The following is a 24463-nucleotide window of genomic DNA, read 5'->3' on the forward strand; positions in this document are numbered from 1 at the left end:
GAGCCTAACACAGAACACAGATAGGCAAGTTGTAGGCCTAGAAAATCCTAAATAAATTTATCAGACTTAATTTCTCCTCCTGGGTTGTTTACTCCCCAAGTGCCTCTGTGGTTTAAAAATAGCTCCTCCACTGTCAGCCTGGGGCAGTAAGAGGATGGTGCTTTCTTTACAGCCAAAAATGCATGGAATGGCAGCTTTATCGTGAACAGAGAGGCTTTGTTCCATACAGAGTTGAAAGTATATGTCCCTCATAATGATTCAGGCCTGAGTGGTTCTCCAAATGTCACTGACCTTTTTTAATTAACTCCCTCCTTTTTTTTTTCTTTTGGGGGTGACTAGGTGCCAAGTGGCCTAAATAAGTGTTGCCTTTTTGAGTGGGGTTTTTTTTCTTTCTTTTTTTAATTGAAGAGAACTCTCTAAACACAGCTTGACTAAAGGCCTGAGATAAGGCCTAAGAGTAAGAGTCTGTTTCTCTGACTGCCAGATCTCTGAGGCTAAGTGAGCCTTATCTTTGTTTTTCTTTCTTTCTCGGGTAACTAAATTAAAAAAAAAAAACTCAAAGGGATTTTTCTCAGGCCTTGATGGAAGCTGGAGATACTAATGTAATTTACAGTGTCTTGTTAGTGAGGAGACTTTATCTACAGTTTATTTCATGAAGTTCAGGCAAAGTTTTTGGATTTTTTTTTAAGTTCAGGGGGCAAATAGTCTTATCCTATCCAAGACTGTGAGAATCACTGCTCACTTAAAACTCCAGTAAGTAGGTAAAAGGACTTGTATCCTGAAAAAGGAGGGGGTTGGTCATCTAGTGATACTGAGAGATAACAGATGCACATCCCAAGCTCTGCCCTAGGAGCCACAAAATATTGAAAGAATCAGAGGAAAGTCTCCACCATACTGGGCAGCTGCTCTGTGGAGGGTCTATGGAAGGAAGCAGACAAGACCACATGGGAGACTGCATGACAGGTTATGACCTTTACCAGTGGAGAGTCTCACTGCCAGGTAATTCAGTGGATAGAGCACTAGGTGTGAAGTCAGGAAGACCTGAATTCAAATCCTGCCTCAGGCACATTAGCTCTTTGACTCTAGGCAAGTCCCTTAACCTCTTCTACCTTTAACTTCTTCATCTATAAAATAGGGATAATAATGGCACTTTCCTCACAGGATTGTTGTGAAGATCAAAGGAGACCATGTTTGTAAAACACGTGGAACAGTGGATAGAGCACCAGGCCTGAAGTCAGGAAGGCCTGAGTTCAAATCCAGCCTCAGACACTTACTAGCTATGAGGCCCTGGGCAAGTCACTTAATCCTGTTTGCCTCAGTTTCTTCATCTGTAAAATAGCTGGAGAAGGAAATGGCAAACCGCTCCAGTATCTTTGCCAAGAAGATGACCACAAATAGGGTCATGAAAAGTCATGACAGAAAAATGACTGAAAAAATTGACTCTGCGAAGAAGATAATATAAGTATCTTTGAATCCATTAATAGATTAGAAGGGGGCATGGTACAAGTATTATTATTACTCCTATTTTACAGATGAGAAAACTGATGCTCAGCAAAGTTAAATGATCGTATAATGAGTCAGTGTCATACTTTGGATCTCACATCTGCTTATTCTAATAATCTGGTGCTGCCTCTGCATTAAGCTTTGGTAGAATCATTAACCACCATCATGCATTTTCCTACTAGGCAGAAATTCAACCCACCTGCTTTTGCCTGTAGAATCTGGAAAAGACCTCAGAACTCCTACGTGGAAGTTCTGCAGAGCAGAGATGTTAAAGTCGATTTTCACATTCATTCTTTCTTTCCAACAGAATCAGTTTACCAAGAAAATTCCTCTCGAAGGACCATGACCTTGAACCCATCCAGAATCCATACTATCGCAAAGCCTTTTAGAGCACTTACCTAAAAAGGACTATAGCTATGAATGAAACACATCCTTTCTTCTTTCTTTAACTGTAGTGATATACAATGATAATATTACTAATAGTTAGCATTTATATAGCACTCTAAGGTTTGCAAAGTGCTTTATAAATATTATCTCATTTTATACTCACAACTCTGAGAGGTAAGCATCAATATTATCCTCATTTTGCAGATGAAGAAACTGAGGTCCATAGAGGTTAAATGATTTGCCCAGGATCTACACAGCTATTATGTGTATGAGGCAGGATTTGAACTCAGGTCTTCTTGACTCCAAGTCCAGTCCTCTATCTTCTTTGCCACCTAGATGCTTACATCGCACAAGACACGATTTTCTTGTTTCCCTCATTTAAGGTCCTGTTGTTTTTATTAGAATCATTGCTTTTTCCCTAGACTGAAAGAGCATAGCTGGAAATAAAGGCTGATAGCCTAGGAAGAACAGAGGCTAGCTATGTGGGCCTCTGTGCACAAAAGACCATCACACCTCTCATTTATGTCATGCTCCCCAGGTTATAGGTTACAGAGCTTTTCATATTCGTATCTGTGAAGCAGGTAGTACAGATCTCATCATCCCTATTTTACGGAGGAGAGTTGAACTGAGAACTGGATGCTGAGTAACTGTCTGCCAGGGTTTTCAGGGTAGTATAGAAGAGACTCATTCTAACTCTGAGAACCTTGGATTCTAACTGGAAGACCCGGCCCTAAACCATGTTTTCTGTCTCTGAGGCCAGTGCTCTTTGTAGAGTTCCATGCTATAGTTTGCCACAATGGACTGTAGCAGGTATGGAGAGAATCTCCTCTTGACTCTTTGGGGAAACCCTTCCACTCTCCTGAGATGCCTGGGGTACATGCAAAAGAAGAGACTTATTTCCAGATATAATAACACGTGGACCTCAAAGTAAAGAAATGGAAATGCTGAGCTGCCTGGGAAGCTGGAGAGAGGCCTATACATCTACATGGCCCTACCTGGAACCACACACATCAAGGACCTCAGGGCCAGGGGAGGACATCAAAACAGTGACAGACACCTGCTCTAATGGACCAGGAGGCAGCAACAGGCCAGATGAAGAGAGTGGAACTTGTAGGTCACTGCATCTATGTGCCCTCTCTCTCTTTTTTTTTTTTTGGCTAAGCAATGGGGTTAAATGACTTGCCCAGGGTCACACAGCTAGTAGGTGTTATGTGTCTGAGGCCAGATTTGAATTCAGGTCCTCCTGAATCCAGGGCTGGTGCTCTATCCACTGCACCACCTAGCTGCCCCGTCTATGTGCCCTCTTGCCCGGGAGAGGCAGCCGTGATGAAAGAAAGAGGAAAAAGAAATAACCCTCAATTAGGCAGGGAGCCAGGGCCAAGATTGCCACAGTAGAAATCTGTGTGCTCCAAGAAGAACCACAGCTTGAAGAAACAAACCTATGTGTTGTTCTTTAATTATAATGTGAATCAGGTGGACTATGGTTTCTGCATGAAGAAATTCAAACCCTCTAGCAACCCTGGATTTTTGTTCCAATGAGGAAGGTGGGTCCCAAAAGAAAACTGACATCTTAATAATTTGAAGCCACAAAGAATAGTGTTGAATGTGAAGACTGTATAGTACCTTGTGGGAAAGTAGAGAAGGTTTTCTTGACTCTCAGTAGTCTCATGTATAAGTCCATTCTTCATTTTTTGTTGGGTAAAATAAAACCTAGCCTATGTTTGACGTCCTTATCCTCAGTGCTTATAGAAGAGCTAAAGGCCCTTTTGGAGTCAGCAAAATGACCTGGGTACTGACAATTCCCACAATTTCCATAGACAAGGGGAACAAACTATTGGTATTTTGTAAGAAATCTTATGAAATTAAACCCAGGTCCATCATGTCAAGAATTTTGGCCCAAATAACCCATGGGTTACACAAAGAATAAATGAAATATATATAGGAACAGTTTTAAGCCTTGAGAAAATTCTTATTGGGAGTGATAACTAGAGGGGCACAGGAGGTGAGGATGTGGAGAGGAAAATCTGTCCCTTCTTTATTTTTTTATGTTGATTTTCATCTTGGACAACACCCTTCCTCCTCATGGGGCCTAGGCTGCTAAAATCAGGGCTCAGGATGCAGCTTCTATTGTGCTTTTCTCGGCCCACGTTTTCAGGTCAGCCGGTCCCTCTGCTGTGCACAGAGCGCAGCTAGCTAAGGAGCGCCCTGACCACAGATATGCTAATCACCTCATCAGCCTTCTCATTTGGCACAGCCACTGATGCTCTGTAAAAGTGGATGGACACTGGCTGGGGAAAGATACGTCCATCTGTGACCACAGTGGCTTGGATGTAGACTTGGCTTCAAGTGGCAGGGAAGTTATAGGAAGACTCTGTTCTAAGAAAAGCCAGCATATAAACATCCAAACTTACAGGGCCTGGGGAAAAAAAGGGAAATGGATGTTTATTTGTATTACCAAAAGACCAGCACTACAGGGCAGAGCATGCTCAGCTCAGAAAGTCACATTGTAATTTGATTCTTATACACCCTTGTATATAAAAACAAGGACAGATAATCTCAGAATTGGAAGGACTTTGGAGGTCACCCAATTCTCCTCCTACTCAAAGCATGAATTCCCTCTATAGAATTCCTACCAAATTATCAGCTAGACCTAAAAAAAAAATAAGAAAACTTCAGTTATGGCAAACTTATTATGTTATGAGGCAGCACGTTCCATTGGAGTGGGGGAAAGTTAGGGGAGACAGTTCTAATTGTCAGAAAGTTTTATTTTTAATATCGGGTCAAAATCTACCCCTTTGGAGCTCGCCCATTGATCCTAGTCTGTCCTCTGAGGCCAAGGAGAATAGGTACAATCCCTCATATCTGGCAGCCTTTCAAATGTTTGAATGTTATTGTGTTTCCCCTTCTCCACCCTGAAATATTCCACTCTCCAGATTACATGCACAATTTTTTTTTCCAAATAATATATGTGAGGCAGTGGCATGATGTCAAGTTCCCTCCCCATGCTGGACACTATCCTATGGACCCACTCCAACCCTTCTACAATGTAACACCCGAATTGGATGTGCTACTACAGATGTGGTCTGACTAGGGCAGAGTACAGGGGGACTATCCCCCCCCACCTTCTGATCATGCAGCTTAAGATTGTATTTCCCCACTAAAGTCCTACTTATAGCATAGAGATGACTCTAGGTTGTCAAAGTCTATAGTAACGCAGCCCAGCCTCTGGAAGGCATTACCAAGCTGGAAAGACAAGGTGTCTGTAATAGAAGGAGTAATTAAGGGGCCCCTCACCATAAAGTTGGCCACCAGGAGACACTTTTTTTGATGACAGGAACTTCTGAGGTTTGTCTGTTAAGGGGTAGAAATGGTTGCAATGCAAGTAAATGATTAAAATCACAGCTATTTGGAAGTATTTAAGAAGCTCAAATGAACTTTTTTTGCAGCTTAGATCACACCACTGACTCATACTGAACTGGTGGTCTACTTAAAATCCGTAAGCCATTTTCACATAAACTTCAGTCTAGCCGCAAGTCTGCCATCTTGTACTCATGCAGTTGATTTTTTAAAAATCATGTAATACTTTATATTTATTTTATGAAATGTGCTTTTGCTAACTTTTATCCATTACTGTAGCTTTCTAAAATATTTTTGGATCTCAATTCTGTCATCCAATGTACTCCTACAAGTTTTGTCTACAGATTTGATTAATCAGTGTACTATTTATGCTTTCATCCAAGTCACTGATGAAAAAAAAATATTCAATAGAACTAGGACAAGCTCAGAACCATGTAGAATTTGACCAGATACCCAACTCCAACTTGACTTCCATCCATTAATCACTACTCTCTGTATTTAGTTAATCAGTCAATTTTTGATCCCACCTACTTTCTTCTTCACGTAATCTTTTTTCTCCATCTCTTCCACAAGTGTCATGTTACTATATCACATCATATTATGTTCATTAGCATGAGCATAACAGAAAGAATGCTAGACTCAGAATCAGAAGATTCTGAGTTCAGATCCCATCTGTTATACCTGCAGCACAGTATATTTGTTATTGTTTAGTCATTTTTCAGTCGTGTCCTACTCTTTGTGACCCCATTTAGGATTTTCTGGCAGAGACATTGAGTGGTTTGCCATTTCCTTCTCCAGCTCATTTTACAGGTGAGGAAACTGAGGCAAATAGAGTTAAGTGACTCGCCTAGGGTCATACAGCCAGAAAGTGTCTGAGGCCATATTTGAACTCAAGAAGACGAGTCTTCCTGACTCCAGGCATAGCACCATGCACTCACTGCACCACCTAGCTGCCCTCAGCATAGTATATAGTAAATGCATTGTATAGAGTACATAGTAAATGCTTAATAAATGCTTATTTCATAGAATTGATCTCAACCTCTCTAAACCTCAGTTTTCTCATTGTAAAATGAAAATAGCATTCATACTTCCTATCACAAAGGGTTATTGTGAAAAAAAACACGATAGGTTTTAAAGGACTAGGTTAATGATTGTTTTATTCCATTTGATCATTTTATGTATCATGTTAAAAAAAATATCAGGATGAACATTGGCAAGCTTAGTTTTAAGAGAAAGGTGACTAAGATATAGAAGAGACTCAAAATCAAACCATATGAGGGACATTTAAAGGAAATGAAAATGTTTCATCTACAAAAGAGAAGGCCTGATGGGGAAAGCGAGGAACATATTGAAATGCCTTCAGATATTTAAAGAGTGATCATGTGGGAAAATGACTTGTATTGGCCACAAAGGGTAGAACTAAGAGTGAAAGGTTTTGAGAAACAGATTTTGTTTTGATACAAGGAAGAACCCCTTAACAATTACAACTATCTGAAAATAGAAAGGACTGCTTGGTAAGGAAACGAGTTCCCTGTCACCACAAATATGTAAGCAGCAAATGAAGGATTCTGTAGAGGAGAGTCATGCTTAGGGAAGGGGAATGGACTAAATGACCTCTAAGGTCTCCTCAACTCCAAGATTCTTTGGATTTCATAGGTTGGTAACTTAATATGTTTTTGTTCTATTTTGACTCTCCATGTTCAAAAATGAGTTTTCTTAAGGAAATAGGGGGAAAAAACTATGAGAAACAATTGGTGGATAAATTATATAATTAAGAAAATTTTCCAATTAGTGTTTTTATACATCATGATTCCAATGATTTATTCTATGCTAAATGAGCATCTTTTAATGCTAGGAATGGTGAATAGCTGGGCAAAACAATACATACTCTTGAATTGCACTGTTGATCTCATTACTCAGAGGAATTCTTTGCCTTGGAGAGTTCTCTGGTTGCATGGCTTCATCTTCAAGATGTTCTGTGCCTGGAAAGCAAAAGTGAGACCTAATATCTCTACATTGTCTTTTTTTTTTCCAATCAGAAGCCATTAACTGATAAGTCCTGAACCAGGCTCTGTGGTGTGCATTCAGCTCACCTCCAGGGCCCCCTTGTTCTCTCCTGCCTTTTCTAGTCTCAAGGTTGTATGGTTGACTCCCTAAATCTAAAAAGTGAGAGGGAACTGACAAAATAATTGCTTCTTAAGATGTCATTAGGGAAGAGGCTTTGGGCCCTCTTCAGGGAGAGAGTATGGAAACAGACACAACTAGAAATTACAACAGATCTTTAGGACATCAAGACTAGCTACCTGGAGCTATATTTTGGAAGACCTGTAGCCTCATCACTGGCCCACCGAGGTAGTTTTGTGTCTGTTACCATGGGAGCAAATCTTATCTCCAGAGATTCAACCTGTCAAGTCCCTCTGCAGGAATTGCAGGCCTAGCCTCTTTAGTGGCCCTAGCTACTAAAGACTCAAAAGAGAGAATTCTTACCACCAAAATTTGTGCTGGCAAATGGTTTAACATCAGAAATCAATATGGTTCCATTAGTGGAAATGACGTTTAAAAGCTGCATTACCATGAGCTTTGTCAGAGCACCTAAGGAACCATTGGGCTTTCCCATTTGACTTGCTGCTGAAATCCCCTAGGTATGTTGTCTCCCCCCATAAAATGTAAGCTCATTGAGAGCAGGGGCTGTCACACGTTTCTATTTGTATCCCTAGGGCTTAGCACATAGTAAGTGCTTGAAAATGTTTCTAACTAAATTAATTAATTTAATTAGCTGATTAATTATTATATTAGATATTATAATTATATTATATATTATACAAATAGTATATAATAACTACTAATAATTAGATTTAATTAAAGTAATTAAATTTAATTAACATAATTCAGAAACATTGCTTAAGCACGGCATTCTGTCAGGAGCTGAGAATGCAAAAATAAAAAACAACATAGTTCTTACCCTCAGGGAACTCATAGTCTACTTAGAAGAGGGAAAGGGAAGCAGCGCTAGATATGACACACAAGTAAATGTGATGCAAAACAGAGCAAAGAAGATATGCAGACAAAGGAGCGGAGAGGGAACCATGAAATCGGATTGGTACTATACAACATTTAATCACCTGCCTCTGTCTCTTTACCCTGTCTTCCCCTCATTCCTGGAGGTTACTCCCTCTTCCTATCGGAGGCAGGATTTGAACCCTGGACTTTCTAATGAAAAATCCGGCACTCCAATCCACTACACACAGTGCCAGACTAATGGCAGCAGAACGTTAGCAGATAGAAGGGCCCACAGCCTCTTCCCTGTAGTTACCATAGCTACAGTGGAGATACGGTCTGACTTGCCTGCTGCATAGTACCAATGCTACTTCACGGTGTCCTCTCAGTTTTTTTTTCTACTTTCCTTATTTGCCCACTACTCACCCCTGGACCCATGAGTCCTCACCACTGACAGAAAAGTAACTGCTGCCCAGTTATAGCTTCCCACATATCCTATTCCATAGGCTTCTCTTATATAAATAGGAGTGTCCTCTTATAACATATGCGTCTGAGCATATTTCCCAAAAATGTGACTACATTCAGTAAAGCCCAGACTTCAGTCCGATTAGTCCAGTCCTCCATTGTTGTTGTGGAAGAAGCGTGGGATTTGGATTCTTCCACTTCTTAACTATGCAACCTCTCTGAGCCTCGGTTTCCTCCTCCATAAAAACCTAGGGTTGGCTCAAATGGCCTCTGAGCTCCCATCTGGCCCTAGTTCTATGATCCTGTCTGCATTGCTCCCTGCTCCAGCTTTTGCAGAGGATCCTTAGAGACCCTTCTGTGGGTGTTTGGTGATCCCAGGTGGGAATTTCCACCAGAGGTTTGAAAACACTGCCCCATAGCAACAGGATGCTGCCTTTTTTTTTCTTTGTAATTTTTTCCCCTTGGAAGTTAAAAAATTTTACTAGCTGTGTGACCCTGGGCAAGTCACTTAACCCCAATTGCCTAAAAAACAAACAAACAAACAAACAAAAAGAAAGTTAAAAAATTAATCTGAGTCCTAAATATGAAGAGATGGTTCGTAGACCTAAAGCAAATTTACCTAAGCCTGGGTTCTGCCATGTATATACTTCACATTAACCTTAATTCAAACTTAAGCTGCTGGTCCTCACTGCATTTCATGGTTTGACCACATGGTTTCTGTTTCTCTGTGTGTATGTGTCTTTTCTTAGTGGGCTCTTTATCACCATTCATGACAAAGGCCACATTGCCACAATGCTGAACTCCTGGCCAGAAGACAATATTAAGGTACAGTCCTCTTTTCCTTGCTGTTGTTTGGATGGTGGGTGAATCATTAAGCCTCAACTGTAGAGCCGACAGACCTCTCTAGATTTTAAACTAGCTGTTGCCTGAGCTCGAGCCAGAACGACATCAGAAACCCAGGAAACAGGCCTGCTTCAGAACACCAGAATATTTGGGATCATCTGACCAGCCCAAGCAAAAGTTTCCTTTTCTTCCTTTCAGAGCATATGAGGTTTTTTCTTTATTATTTCTTTTTAAAAAATGGGGAAAGCAAAGTTTTGGCTTCTTTCCAGAGGTCCCCAGTTCTGGGAAGTCCAAGTAGTAATAGTAGCATTTTATAGTTAAACACACACACACACACACACACACCAGTGAGAAAAGTAATGCAAGTATTCTTGTCATCCCTATTTTACAGATGAAAAAGCTGAGGTTTGGGGAGAGGAGGTGAATTTCCCCACAGTCACACAGTTAATATAAGTGCCAGAATCAGTATTCAAACCCAGGTCCTCTTGACAACAAACCCACTATATTACAGGGTACCAGGTGCATATATTTGAAAGGAGAAGGCTAGAGAGGAAGAACATTTTATTATTATTTATTATGTTTTTCTCATAGAATTTCAGAATCTCAGGATTGGAAGGGATGAGTTTTAATCATACTTGAACATAACTAGACCTCACAGTACCCCAGACAAATGATAATTCACAATGACTTTACTGCTGGGATGTTTTCTATATATTTCGCCCAAAAGTTTGCCTAGGTAGCTAGGTTGCTCGGGAGATAGAATGCTGGAGTCTGGAGTCAGGAAGACTTAAATTCAAATCCATCTGCAGACACTTACTAGCTGTGTGACCACGGGCAAGTTACTTAACTTCTGTTTGCCTCAGTTCCCTCAGCTGTAAAATGGGGATAATAACATTACCTACTTCACAAGGTTGTTGTGAGGATCAAATGAGATATTTGTTAAAAGTGCTTACTTAGCACAGTGCTTGGCACATAGTAGGCACTATACAAATGCTTATTCCCTTCTCCTTTCCCCTTCTATGCAACTTCTGTCCACTGCTGCTTGTTTTGTCCTATGGCCAAACAAAAAAAGTCTAATCCTTTTTCCACATGCCCCTTCAGATGTTTGAGTACCTTGGAACCACCAAAAAGTTACAGACCCCCAAAACTAGCTCTGAAAATAGCAGTGCAAAAAAGCCTGAATTTTGTGGCACCTCCACACCCACAGGTAAGCAGAGCCCAACTTTAATATAAAGTTCAAGGTCAAGAAATAGGTTGGAAAAAATGATTAAACAACAACAACAATAACAAAAGAATTTGACCATAAAAAGCTACTATGGTGGTAGGGAAGACCAAGACATAAACTCAGAAGAAGACTACAATGTGAAAACAGCTACAAGTCCTCAAAGAAAAATGCTAATTGGACCCAAGCCCAACAAGAATTCCTGGAAGAGTTAAAGAAAAAGCTCAGAGTGGTAGGGGGAAAATTGGGAAAAGAGGTGAGAGTGATGCAAGACAACTATGAATAGAGAATTAACAGCTTCATTAAAAAAAAGGCACAAAAATACTGAAGAAAATAACACCTTAAAAAACAGAATTGGCTGAATGGATAAAGATGTACAAAATCTCACTGAAGAAAATAATTCATTAAAAATTAGAATTGGAAAATAAAAAATAAAAAAAATTAGAATTGGGCAAGTGAATGTGAATGACTCCATGAGACATCAAGAAACAATAAAACAAAGTCAAAAGAAGAAAATGCAAAATATCTCATAAGAAAAACAACTGATCTATAAAATATATCAAAGAGAGAGAATTTAAGAATTATTGGACTACCTGAAAGCCATGATCAAAGGAAGAACCTAGATATCATGTTTCAAGAAATCAAAGAAAATTGCCCCAGGATCTTAGATCCAGAGGGTCAAATAGAAATTTAAAGACTATATCAATCACCTCTTGAAAGAGATCCCAAAATGAAAACTCCCAGGAATATTATAGCCAAATTCCAGAGGTTCCAGGGTTACAAAAGAAAATACTTCAAGCAGTCAGCAAGAAACAATTCAGATATTGTGTTACCACTGTCAAGATCACACAAGATTTAGCGGTTTCTATGTTAAAGGAGCAAAGGACTTGGAATATCATATTCCAGATGGCCAAGGAGGTAGAATTACAACCAAGAATAACATACTCAGAAAAACTAAGTATAATCCTTCAGGGTGAAAAAAAAATGGATATTTAATGAAATAAAGGAATTTCAAGCATTCCTGAAGGAAAGACTAGAGCTGAATAGAAAATCTGATATTCAAACACAAGACTCAAGAAAAACATAAAAAGGTAAATATGAAAGAGTAATCATAAGGGTCTCAATAAAGTTAAACTGTTTACATTCCTATATGGGAAGATGATACATGTAACTCCTAAGAACTTTATCATATTAGAGCAGTTAAAAGGACAATACATAGACAAGGACATGGATATAAGTCAATTATATTGGAATGATCTCCAAGAAAAATGAAGGGGTAAGAAAGAGGAATGTACTGGGAAAGGCAAAAAGGAGAGGTAGAATGGGGATAATTTTCTCACAAAACTGGGGCACAAAGAAGAGTTTTTTCAGAATAAGGGAGCATGGGGGGGCGTGACAGGCAATGTTTGAACCTCATTCTCATCAAAATTAGTTCAAAGGGAAGAATATATGTATGTACTGAGTTGTGTATAGAAATGTAACTTACACAATAGGGAAATAGGAGGGGAAGGAGATAAAAGAAAGGGATTGGGGTGGGGGGGAAGGATGATAAAAGGAAGGACAGATTGAGGGAAGTAGTAGTTAGAAGTAAAATAGACTTTTAAGGAGGAACAGGATTAAAAAGAGAGAAAGAAGAAACAGAAGAAAATGGGATGGAGGGAAAAAACACAATAATCATAACTATGAATATAAAAGGGATGAGTTCACCAATGAAATGGAAGCAGATAGCAGAATGGATTAGAAATCAGAATCCAACAATATGTTGTTTAGAGGAGACAGACTCGAAACAGAAAGACACACACAGAGTTAAAATGGAGGGCTAGAGCAGAATCTAATATGCTTCAGCTAGATTTTAAAAAGGCAGGGGTAGCAATCATGATCTTAGACAAAGCAAAAGCAAAAACAGACCTAATTAAAAGGAATAACCAAGAAAAGTATATTTTACTAAAAGGTGTCACAGACAATGAATTAATATCAAAAAATATTTACAGCAAGTTTCTCTGACAAAGGCCTTATTTTGCAAATATATGCTGAGTATAGAGCTGAGTCAAATTCATAAAAATAAGAACCAATCCCCAACTGATAAATGGTCAAAGGATATAAACAGGCAGTTTTCAAAAGAAGAAATGAAAGTTATCTGTAGTCATTTTAAAATGCACTGAATCATTACTGATTAAAGAAAGGCAAATTGAAACAACTCTGAGGTGCCAACTCACACCTTTCAGAAATGACAGATGCTGGAGGAGATGAGGGAGAAATAGATCCCCTAATGAACTTTTGGTGGAGTTGTGAACTAGTCCAATCATTCTTGAGAACAATTTGACACTAGGCCCGAAAGGCTATAAAACCATGCATATCCTTTGAACCAACAATACCACTACTGGGTCTGTACTCCAAAGAGAACAAAAAAAAAAAAAGGAAAAGGACCCGTATGTACAAAAATATTTATAGCAGTTTTGTTTTGTGGTAGCAAAGAATTGGAAATTTAGGGGATGCTTATTAATTGGGGAATGGATAAATAAGTTGTGGCATATGATTGTGATGGAATATTATCATGCTATGGGATATGATAAAGGGGGTAGTTTCAGAAAAAACATGGCAAGACCTATATGAACTGATGCAAAGTGAAGTGAAAAGAACAGAGTAACAGAGTAATTGCACAGTTACAGCAATGTGATCAACTGTGAAAGATTTGGCTACTCTGATCAATACAGTGATCCAAGACAATTCCAAAGGGCTCATGATGAAAGAATGCTATCCTCCTCCAGAGAGAGATATGATGAACTCTGAGTGCATATTTAAGTATAATTTTCCACTTCATTTTTCTTGCTTTTTTTGAAATATGGCTAATATGGAAATACATTTTACATAACTTCACATGTATAATTGATATCATATTGTTTGCCTTCTCAGTGAATATGGAAAAGGATGGGAGGGAGGAAGAGAATTTGGAACTCAAACTTTAAAAAGAAAAAAACTTTTAAAATAAATAATAAAATTTTAGAAGTCTATTTTTTTGGGGGGTGAGGCAATGGGGGTTAAGTGACTTGCCTAGGGTCACACAGCTAGTAAGTATCATGTGTCTGAGGCCAGATTTGAACTCAGGCTCTCCTGATTCCAACGCTGGCGCTCTATCCACTGTGATACCTAGTTGCCCCGAAGACTAATTTTTTTTAAAGTTACTAATTGACCAGAAAAATAAAAAGAATGTCAGAGCAGGGACCATCTTTCTTTGGGTTTATATTTAAATTCTCAGTATATAACACAAACAAGTGCCTAGCACATAGTATTTTGTTATTGTTCAGTCGTCTAAGTCATGTCCAACCCTTTGTAACACCATTTTGGGGTTTTCTTAGCAAAGATAGCAAGTGATTTATTATTTCCTAATCCAGCTCATTTCACAGATGAGGAACTGAGGCAAAGACGGTTAAGTGACTTGCCCAGGGTCACACAGCTGGTAAGTATCTGAGGCCAGATTTGAACTCAGGAAGTTGAGTCTTCCTGACTCCAAGCCCAGCACTTATCCATTGTGCCATCTCGCTGCTGACACACAGTGAGCACTTACTACATGCTTGTTGACCAGCTAGCCACAGAGGTTAAATAAATTCCCCAAGGTCACATAGATACTAAAAAGCAGAACTAGAATCTCCACCCAGCACCTCTGACACTAAAAACATGACTCTTTGCACTGGTCTACTCGTGACTTTACAGTCACTTTACAAACTAGGTAATTGTGAAGCAATATTCTGTATAGTGTAGCATTTCTCAAATGTTGTGGTCCCAGGACTCCTTTACATTTAATTATTGAAGATCCCTTTACACTCTTAAAAATTATCGAAAACCCCAAATAGCTTTTGTTTATGTGGGTTATATCGATACTCAACATATCAGAAATTAAAACTGTCAAAAATTTAAAATATCAATTCAACAAGGCTGCTATATGTTAATCTAAAAATATGTTTTTATGAAAATAACTATTTTCCAAAAAATAATTAGTGAGGTAAGTGGCATTGTTTTACATATTTTTGTAAATCTCGTTAATGCTGGAGCTTAATAGAAGACAACTGGATTCCATATTTGTTTCTACATTCAATCCATTGTGATATGTTGTTTTGATTGAAGTAAATGAGGAAAATTCAGCCTCACACAGATATGTAGTTAGAAAAGGGAGGAGTACTTTAATAGGCTAATAATGATATTATTAGGAAAATAGTTTTGATCTTACAGAACCACTGGAAGTATCCTGGGAACCTCCAAGGATTCTAAGACTTCACTTTAAGAACTGCTGGTGTGGTGGATAGAATAAGGGCTAAGGGCAAAATACTTAGGCCTCAGTCTCCTCATCTCAAAAATGGGGATAGTATCTTCAGTATCTACCTCATAGGATTGTTAGGAGGTTCACGTGATACTAAATTCATAAAATGCTTCACAAATTTTAGAGTAATAAATAATGTCAGGTGTTATTATTATACTATCATTATTATTAGGTTCTTTTTTTAAATATGGACACATACCCAATTCTCTTTGCCTAGAGCTCCTAGCAGTTTGTCAAATACTATTTCATAATCTGTTCTTCATAAATTTCCTATGTGACCCACCCATCATTTTGTTGTCTTGGGGTTTTTAATTTGATCTACAGAGCTAAAGGGGCAGCTGGGCCTTGGCTCTATCCTATGCCAAATGCCAAGTAAGCTTTTGAGCTGTAACCATTAGGCATCCTGAATAGATGATTAGCAGACTGTGTACAGAGCCTTCCCTGGGTATGATTTACCTTCCCCATCTATTGGTTTCACATATCAGCTAAGAATTCAGTTCTGCACAACTCCTGGCTCAGTTCTCCAGCTTCTGGTTTCTGTCCAAGAAGACAATCTTCAGGTGTATGTCTCTAATGATCCAAAGGGAGATTTCAAAAACACCAAAGGAAATCAGCATAATCAAATGACCAGTTAACTCAGGTCAAGCCAGGGTTAATGGATTGTCGAGACGTTGCAAATTACTTTGTTCCGTATCCTAAGACAGGCAGACAATCAATCATTCAAAACATACCCTCCCAGCCCTTGCTCTACTGGGCACTGGACTAGGTACTCAGGGACACACACAAAAGTAGAAAGACATTCCCTGCCCTCAAGGAGCTTACAGGGTAATTGGGAAGGCAGCAAAAAATAAACAAATACAGATTTAAATATCAGGGTGAAAATTGCATAGCTATATATTTAATGGACACTGTTTGAGAGAGGCAGTGAGGTGCAAAGACTAATTGATATGGGCCTGGATAATAAGAGCTGTGAGTTTTGGAATGGATGGGACATACCATGTCTCCTGAGGCAGTCATTCAGCGGGGTCAGTAAACTTTTTTGGAACTATGCCAATTTCATGAGGTCTCTTTAAGCTCTATAGTTCTACCCAATGTGTTCATTCAACAAACATTTGTTAAATGTACTTTTTACATTCTATTTCTTCTTTTTATTGTATAACTTTATTTAGAATGATGTTTTATTTCAAGTCAGTGCATTAATTCAATAACTTAGGTATACTTTCAATCAAAACATGTCCCCCAAACAAAGCAGACATATGTGATTAGAACCTTCATTGTGATAAAGAATTTACAATCCCATTAATTTATAATTAAAGTAATGTAGTTTAGGTTGTGTCTACACACCACTGTCCAAAAGAAGAACATAGAACAATGGTAGGAACATTAATTTTGGTGTCATTTGTGACCTTGGAAAAGTCAGAATTATTATATTCTTTTTAAAATTAGTTTATTATTTTTGGTTTTCAATATTCACTTCCACAAGATTTTGAGTTCCAAATTTTCTCTCTATCTCTCCCCTCCCCTCACCCCAAGGTGGAATGCATTCTGAATACCCCTTCCCCCAATTTGCCCTTCCTTCTATTACCCCCCCTTTTCTTATCCCCTTCCCCTTCCATTTTCCTGTAGGGCAGGATAGATTTCTATACCCAATTGTCTGTGTATCTTATTTCCCAGTTGTATGTAAAAAACAATTTTAACATTTGAATTTTTAGAACTTTGAGTTCCAAATTCTCTACCTTCCTCTCTCCCACCCACCCTCATTGAGAAGGCAAGGAATTTGATATAGGTTATACGTGTGTAGTCATGCAAAACACTTCCATAATAGTCATTGCATTCTATTTCAATTCCATTTCAATCTAAGTGTTAATAGTTGGAGGAGATCCAAAAAAGTACAAGATATGAGTCCTTGACCTCAAGGAACTGAGTCTAGTAGGAAACATAAAGCATGACTTCAGGCCAAATCACTTCCCTTCCATGGACTTTATCTGTTAAGTGTGCAGGTTGCACTAGATATTCTCCAAGGTCCCTTCCAATGCTAAAATTTTCTGATCCTATGAATACAAATAGTTATCATCAGAAGTAAGATATGAAAGTATTAAAAGGCAGAGGTTGTAGAAGGAGGGATAACTTTTGGCTGAGGGGGAAATCAGGGAAGGTTTCTTGGTGGAGGTGTCAGAGAATCTGGGCCTTGAATAATCGGTAGGATTTCCACAGAAAGGAATGGTAGAGGTGAGAAGTACTTCAGAAATAAGAATCTGAACTTGGAAAGGCTTAAAAGCAGAAAGCAGATAATGAGTAATCCAGTTTGGCTAGATTGTAAGGTTCTTCTGAACAAGGGTGGTGTCAATGGAGATGGAAAGAAAAGGACAAATGAGAAAGGGATGAGTTTCCTTTTGGACAAGTTGAGTTTAAACTACTGGGAAAATGGCTAGGTGGAGCTGTCCAACAAGGAAGCTGGAGCCTGTGATAAAGGTCAATCTGGAAAAATTCTACTAATTCTGTTTCTGGTGCTCCCATAGAGTATCTGCAGAGGTAGAGGCTTAGGATTAACTTTTTATTTCTTAAGTGTGTTTTCTCATTCTCATAGGAGCTTTCCGGAGTTTACATCTCAATATTCAGGCTCCTATTCATAGAAAGAAAACTACTGGTGAAGCTTTACCCCTCATTCTCCTCTAGGGCTGTCCATATAGGAAGATGGCACCCGTGACTCACCAGTAGCAGCTTATCCCTTCAAGGCTTGTTGTTTTTCTTTTCCATCACGAGGTGGCTTGAAAACACTAACTTAGCGTGTGCCACTAGGTTCCACTGGGAACCATTCATAGTCTAGCTCATTGGAGGCAGTGGTGAGATCTATAATGGCAGACTTCATTGGCATCAGGAGGCCTGAGTTCTGGTTAAAGCTCTGATATTTGCTGTATCTATATGACTGGGAGCAAATCACATCACCTCTCTCAAACTCAATTCCCTCATCTATAAAATGGAAATAGTAATATAGTTTCTAGTGGAATGTGCTCAATAAATGTTTGTTGAATTGAATCAAGATCAGCAAGATCTTTGCCAATTAGCCTCATCTCACCTTAATGGGCACAACAAAGACAAAATCACAGTCGCAGGTGGGTGCTGCTACCTGTTAGAAAGAAAGGGATGGGTCAGAGATTCATCTCTCCCTTCCCCCCTCTTCCTCACCACACAACCAAGGGCAAAAGCACTCATTTTTTTTCTGATGAATCCCCAGCTTCAGGTTGGGGTGTGGCTCAACAGCTAGGTCAGTCTGGAGTGAATTATTGGGGATGGGGGCGATGTTGTTGAAAAGTGGGGAAGTAGCCCATCAGCCACTCATTCTGATGGATAACTCCAGCCTTGGGAACACGGGGTGGGGCAGGCTGTTTAAAGTCAATGGTTATAAATCAAGACAAAAAGTGAGAATTCCTAGTCTTTTTCATTCCCACAGTGGCCATCTTCCAGTGTCCTGCTTCAGGAGTGAGAATGATGGTTCAGCTGAGAATAGCCTGGCTCACTCCAAAATTTTCCCAAGCTCCTAAATCACTCCCTGTCCTAGTATTGACACCCTCAGAGGCAACATTGGGCAGCAGGCCAGCTACACTAAACTCCTTCCTCAGAGGCTCACTGACCCATCACTGGCATTCTTTTCTCTTGGGTCCCAATCACTTAAGCAATGAAGAGGGAAACCTCTTTACTGAAGATGTCAGAGTTGCAAAGGGCTTTAAAGATCATTTAGTTCTGAGGTGTCAAACATGTGGCCTGTGTATGCAGCCCACAAACACTCAAGTTCAACCAGAATGAGATTAAAAAGTTATTTGGAAATATTTAACAAAATAAGTAAAAATACAGTACAATATAGATAATGTTAATTTGTGATTTTCTAAGTTAATACGTAGCTGCAAGAATCTGTTTCCATTTGAGTATGATACCACTGATCTAGTCTACCTATTTTACAGATGAGAAGCTGAGACACAGAGAATTTAAAAACTTGACTGTGGTTGTACAACTAGTTAATGGCCAAGCTGATACTAACCCCCATGTTCAACTGTTTTCAGTCATGTCCAACTCTTTGTGACCGCATTTGGGGTTTTCTTGGCAAAGATATTAGAGTGGTTTGCCATTTCTTTCTCCAGCTCATTTTACAAACTAGGAAACTGAGGCAAACAGGGTTAAGCATTAATCCCAGGGTCACACAGCTAGTAAGTGTCTGAGGCCAGATTTGAACTCTGGAAGACGAGTCTTCCTGACTTCAGGCCTGGCACTCTTTCCACTGTGTCGCCTAATTGTCCCTGACTCACATACCCAGTTCACTTTCCATTTTACCTGTCTGCTTCTACATGGTTTGTTGCCTTGACACATTTACTGAGTGAAAGTTAAACCTTTTGTTCTTCAGAGTTCCCAAGGAAAGAAAGGAATGAAATATTTATTAAGTACCTACTATTTGTCAGGCACCGTGCTAAGCACTTTATAAATACGTCATTTGGTCCCCATAACAACCCTGGGAGGAACCTGCTATTATTAAAATCTGTATTTTACAGCTGAGGAAACTGAGGGAGAAAGAGGTTGAGTGACCTGCCCAGGGCAATTTGTAAGTGTCTGAAGCTGTATTTGAACTGAGGTCTTCCTCACTGCCCCCTGTGCTGCCTAGCTGCCTAGGGAAGCCAAAGACTGAGTACCAACAAAATGAACCCATGGAGAGTACAAAATATTTTAATTATCAAGCACTGTATGAAAAGGAATAAATGGAAATTACTATTCAGCTACCACACCAGACCATTTAAAGTGAGAAGACAGAGATGGAAGGCAAACAATTACAACCAGGGAAGTAACAGCAAGTCAAGTTGTTGTTGTTGTTGGTGGTGATGATGGTGGTGGTGTTCAGACGTATCCAACTCTTCTTGACCCCATTTGGGGTTTTCTTGGAGAGGATACTGGAGTGGTTTGCCATTTCCTTCTCCAGCTCATTTTACAGATGAGGAAGCTGAGGCAAGCAGGGTTAAGAGACTTGCCCAGGGTGACATAGCTAGGATGTGTCTGAGGACAAATTCTAACTTAGGCCTAACACTATCCACTGTGCAACTAGCAAGGAGGATAAGGCTAATACAAAGAATGAATCAGGTAAATACAAAGAATGAGTGCCAAGCTGAAGGTCACTGACAGTTGGGTCATTCCAAGCCAAGGTAATAAGATCCGGAAAAGCCTTGGGTCAGAACCTGAGTTAGCAGAGTATGAACAGGGAAACAGAGACAATAATGAGGACTCAAGCAAGCATCCACATCCAGAAACCAGACAGAGAGGTTAGAACCAAGAGGAAACATGTGAGAGACAAGACCGGAACAAAAAGAGACAAGGTCAAAATCAGGCAGTGCTAATCACTAAGTCAGCTGTCTGTCTCAGGCCTAGAAGCACATATGACCTTCCCCAAAAGGTCAATCCTTGGAGATCTTCAGGACATGGCAAGTGGAAACACCTAGCTGGATTGAGGAATGGAAGAGTGATGAATACCAAGATCACCAAGCAATAAAAATACAACGTTGGGATAATTTGTGAGCTGTGCTTTACGAGTAATAAAACTCCCAATGAAAAGAAAGACATCCATCCCCCTCAGATTCACCAGGCCAATAAGAGGTCTCATGGTCCACTCCTTGCCCTCCAGTGCCACTTCCAGATGCTTATTCTGCCCCCATCACTTAATAATCTCCCCTCCTTTGAATTTTATACCACCTGGTTATCTTTGATGAAATTGTGTCACCTGGCCAAAATGAATCATATCCTTGAGCACTGAAAGAACTGGAAAGTATGATTGCTAAGCCTATTAGTACTATTTGAAATATCGTAGAAAATGGGAGAGGCACCATAATGTTGGAGAAGAGTGTATGTCCTAGTTTTCCAAAAAAAAAAATGGAGGGGGAATAACTGTTTGCAAGGAGTTTGACTGTGATTCCTAGGAAGATTCTAGAATGAATTATTAAAGAGATAGAAACCACCTAGAATGGGTATGGGAGGAGAGGTTTGCAAAGAGCTAACCAGCATGGCCCTATCAAGAACCCCTCCTGCACACCAGACTAACTTTATAACCTTTTTTTGACAGGATTACCAAACTGGCCTAACAAAGGGATGCTGTGGATATTGTTTGCCTAGATTTTAGTAAAGTATTTGATAAATTGTCTCATACTATTTTTGTGGAAATCCAAAAGAGATGTGGACTAATCCAATCCAATAAACATTTACTAAGTACTTACTATGTGTCAGGCACTGTGCTAAGCACAGGGGATATAATTAATAAAAAGAAAAACAGTCCCTGCCCCTCAAAGAGCCTACAATGTAACAAACTAGAAGATAATATAATGAAATGGACATGGAACTTGTGGGAAATGGATGGTCTCAAAGAATAGTCGTTAATGGTTTAATATTAACTTGGCAAATGTTCTACAGTGGAGTGCCCCAAGTATTAGTGCTTGGCTCTATGCTATTTAACATCTTTATGAATCAAATTTGTAGATGACATAAATCAGGGATAGCTAGTACCCTGAACAGAGTTAGGATTCAAAAAGATCTTGACAGGCGACAGTACTGGGCTGGATCTAGTCAGTTAAAATTCAATAAAGATAAATGTAAAGTCTCACTCGGGTCCAAAAAGTCAGTTTCATAAGTACAAGATGGGGAAGGCTTGACTGAGACAGCTGTTGGTCTGAAAAATATCTGGGGATTTTTAGAGGACTGCAAACTCAACAGGAGTCAGCATTGTGATGTGGCCACCAAAAACATCCAAGGTGATCTTGAGCTGCATTGAGAGGTACAGTGTCCAGGAGTAAGGATGTTGTAGTTCCACTGTACTCCATCCTAGTGGGATAAGTTCTGGATACCACAGTCTAAGAAGAGCATTGATGAACTGGAGAGCATCCAGAGGAGGACAACTGGGATGGTGAAGGGTGCCATGAATGCCATAGGGAGGCTCAAGTGAAAGAATTGAGAATGTTTAGCCTAGAGAAGAGAAGACTCTCAGAGACCATAAGAGCTGTCTTCAAAGAGTCGAATCTGTTGAAAACAGGTTAGACTTCCTCTATTTAATCCTGGGGGGAAGAACCAGGATGATGGATATAAGGCACAATGAGGCAAATTAGGCTTCATGTCAGGAAAAGTTTCCTAACAATCAGAGTTAGCCCAATGTGTACTGGGCTGCCTTGAGAGGCAGTGAGTTCCCCCTAACCTACTCTGGAGGTTCTCGAGAAGAAGATGGATGAAAATTTGTCAAGTGGATTGTAGTGGAGATTCCTTAAGTGAGTGGATTGGACTAAACAGTCAATGAGAGCCTTTCCAACTCTAAAATTCTGAGATTCTGTGATTGTGTCACACTTTGTGACTGCAATGTATAATGTTCAGTATACTTTCCTTCCTTTCACTACCTGGATCATATGTCTCCATGCTAAACCATCATTTCCCACCTGGCTGCATCCTTCTGGACTTCATCAGTGCTCCCCTGGAAGCTCATAATCCTGCAAGATCACACCAACCCTGAATCTTACACCTGCTCAGCACACCTCTATTCCTGTGGTGCCTCCCTCCCTTCAATTGGAGAGGGAAGAGAGTGAACAGAGAGTGCTACTTCCAAATCCTTCATCCAAAGGGGACACGCAGGGTACCATCTCTTCATTTCCCACAGTGTGCACTGCCCTGGACTTCATCATGTCCCCCTACAGTATACCCTTCCCCTCTTTTCAGCTGCTTTTTATGTATTGTTTCTCCCATTAGATCATGAACTCTGTGAGGATGGAGATTATTTTTTGTCTTTGTCTGCAACCCCAATATAGTACCTAGCACATAGTAGGCACTTAAGAAATTTTTGTTGACTGATTGCTGAACCCTGCCATCATTCTCGCTGACTTCTATATCCGTGTTGATGATCTCTCTAACACCATGGCCTCTTAGTTTATCAACCTCCTCCATTCCTATGACTTCCATCTTCACTTTTTCTCAACCACACACAATGGAGGTGATACTTTAGACCTTACCATTGCCCATAACTGTTCCCCTGGACTGTCACCAAGACAATAATGACAATTCAAGTGCTTAACCCATATTATATGAAAGCATTTGAAGAATTCTCTACTGGCTATTCTGTAAGCTTGCATAAGAATCCAAACATAGGTCACCGTAAAGTACAATATTACATATTATATGCTTTAGGGAATGATAGGCAAAGTACTGTCTAGGGTTCAAAGAGGAAGGCTACTCCTAACAGAAGGCTCTAGCAAGGTTTTATGGAGGTAATGGCATTTTAATTGGGATTTAAAGGATGTATTGGAAGTCATCAAGGGAAGAGGCAGACAAATTCTAGGCACAGAACTCAGAGTGAACAAAATCACAAAGACTGGAGAATTCAAAGTATGTTTGGATACAGAGAGTACTCCAGTTTGAAGTAGAGGGAGTATAAGGAGTGTAAGAAGTAATATGAAGTAAGTCTAGAAACAAAGGGCAGCATCAAAGTCTGAAGGCCGTTAAAGACCAGGGAAATTAATTCTAAATTTACTCATGGGGAATAGAGAGCCCCTGAAGGGTAGGTGGGTTGTTTGGTTGGTTGGTTTTTGAGCTAAGAAGTGACAGAGCTGTACTTAAGGAAGATTATTCAGAAAGTGATATGAAGGATGGATTGGAGGGAGGGAGAGTGGGGACAGGCAGACCACTAAGGAAGTCATTATCTAGGCAGACGGCAATGAGGGCCTAAAGTAGGGTAGTGGGAGGAGGATTAATGCAAGCAGGGATTGTGAGAGAACTTGCAATGATGGAATCAATAGGCCTGGGTAACCAATTGGATATGAGGGAAGGATGAGCCAACATCCAGTATTACATGAATCTCTCTGGCTGATTGGTTTCCCCAAAGATCAGCCAAAATAAAACTGACCAGCACAACTGAGTTGACTTCAGTTCCTACAACATCTGCTGGGAACTACTGGTTTGGAATGTAGTCCAGGTGTATTTCAGTCATCTCTCCTCTGTGGAATTTCCCAATGGCCAGCCAAGAATCATGGAGTTACTTTTTTTTAAAGAGAAAATTTAATGAAATTCTTTAGTCTTATCACATTCCAACAAAGTCACAGAGTGTTTGGTTTTAATATCTAACTTGCCACAGCTTATGAAATAAATGTATCATCCAAGATGTAATCTCTTTTCCCAACTCAGCATGCCTGGGTTTTGTTTTTCAGGCTGTGGTGGTGACAGATGGAGAACGCATCCTGGGCCTTGGAGACCTGGGCTGCTATGGCATGGGCATCCCAGTGGGCAAACTTGCATTGTATACTGCTTGTGGTGGAGTGAACCCACAGCACTGCCTTCCAGTTCTGCTAGATGTTGGCACTAACAATGAGGTAAGA

At 39.8% G+C, this 24463-nt stretch overlaps 1 protein-coding gene across 3 annotated transcripts in view; it reads left to right on the top strand.

The window, feature by feature from the left end:
- Positions 1-24463, top strand: part of ME3 (malic enzyme 3) — a 314844-nt gene that overhangs the window by 187071 nt on the left and 103310 nt on the right. For all 3 annotated transcript variants that reach the window (XM_027848248.1, XM_027848247.1, XM_027848249.1), the window contains exons 5-6: positions 9459-9534; positions 24296-24457. In XM_027848248.1, the coding sequence (XP_027704049.1) occupies positions 9459-9534; positions 24296-24457 (238 nt within the window). The remainder of the gene's footprint in view (positions 1-9458; positions 9535-24295; positions 24458-24463) is intronic.

This window comes from Vombatus ursinus, unplaced genomic scaffold (genome assembly GCF_900497805.2).
Source record: "Vombatus ursinus unplaced genomic scaffold, bare-nosed wombat genome assembly UNPS02005659.1, whole genome shotgun sequence".
NCBI lineage: Eukaryota > Metazoa > Chordata > Mammalia > Diprotodontia > Vombatidae > Vombatus > Vombatus ursinus.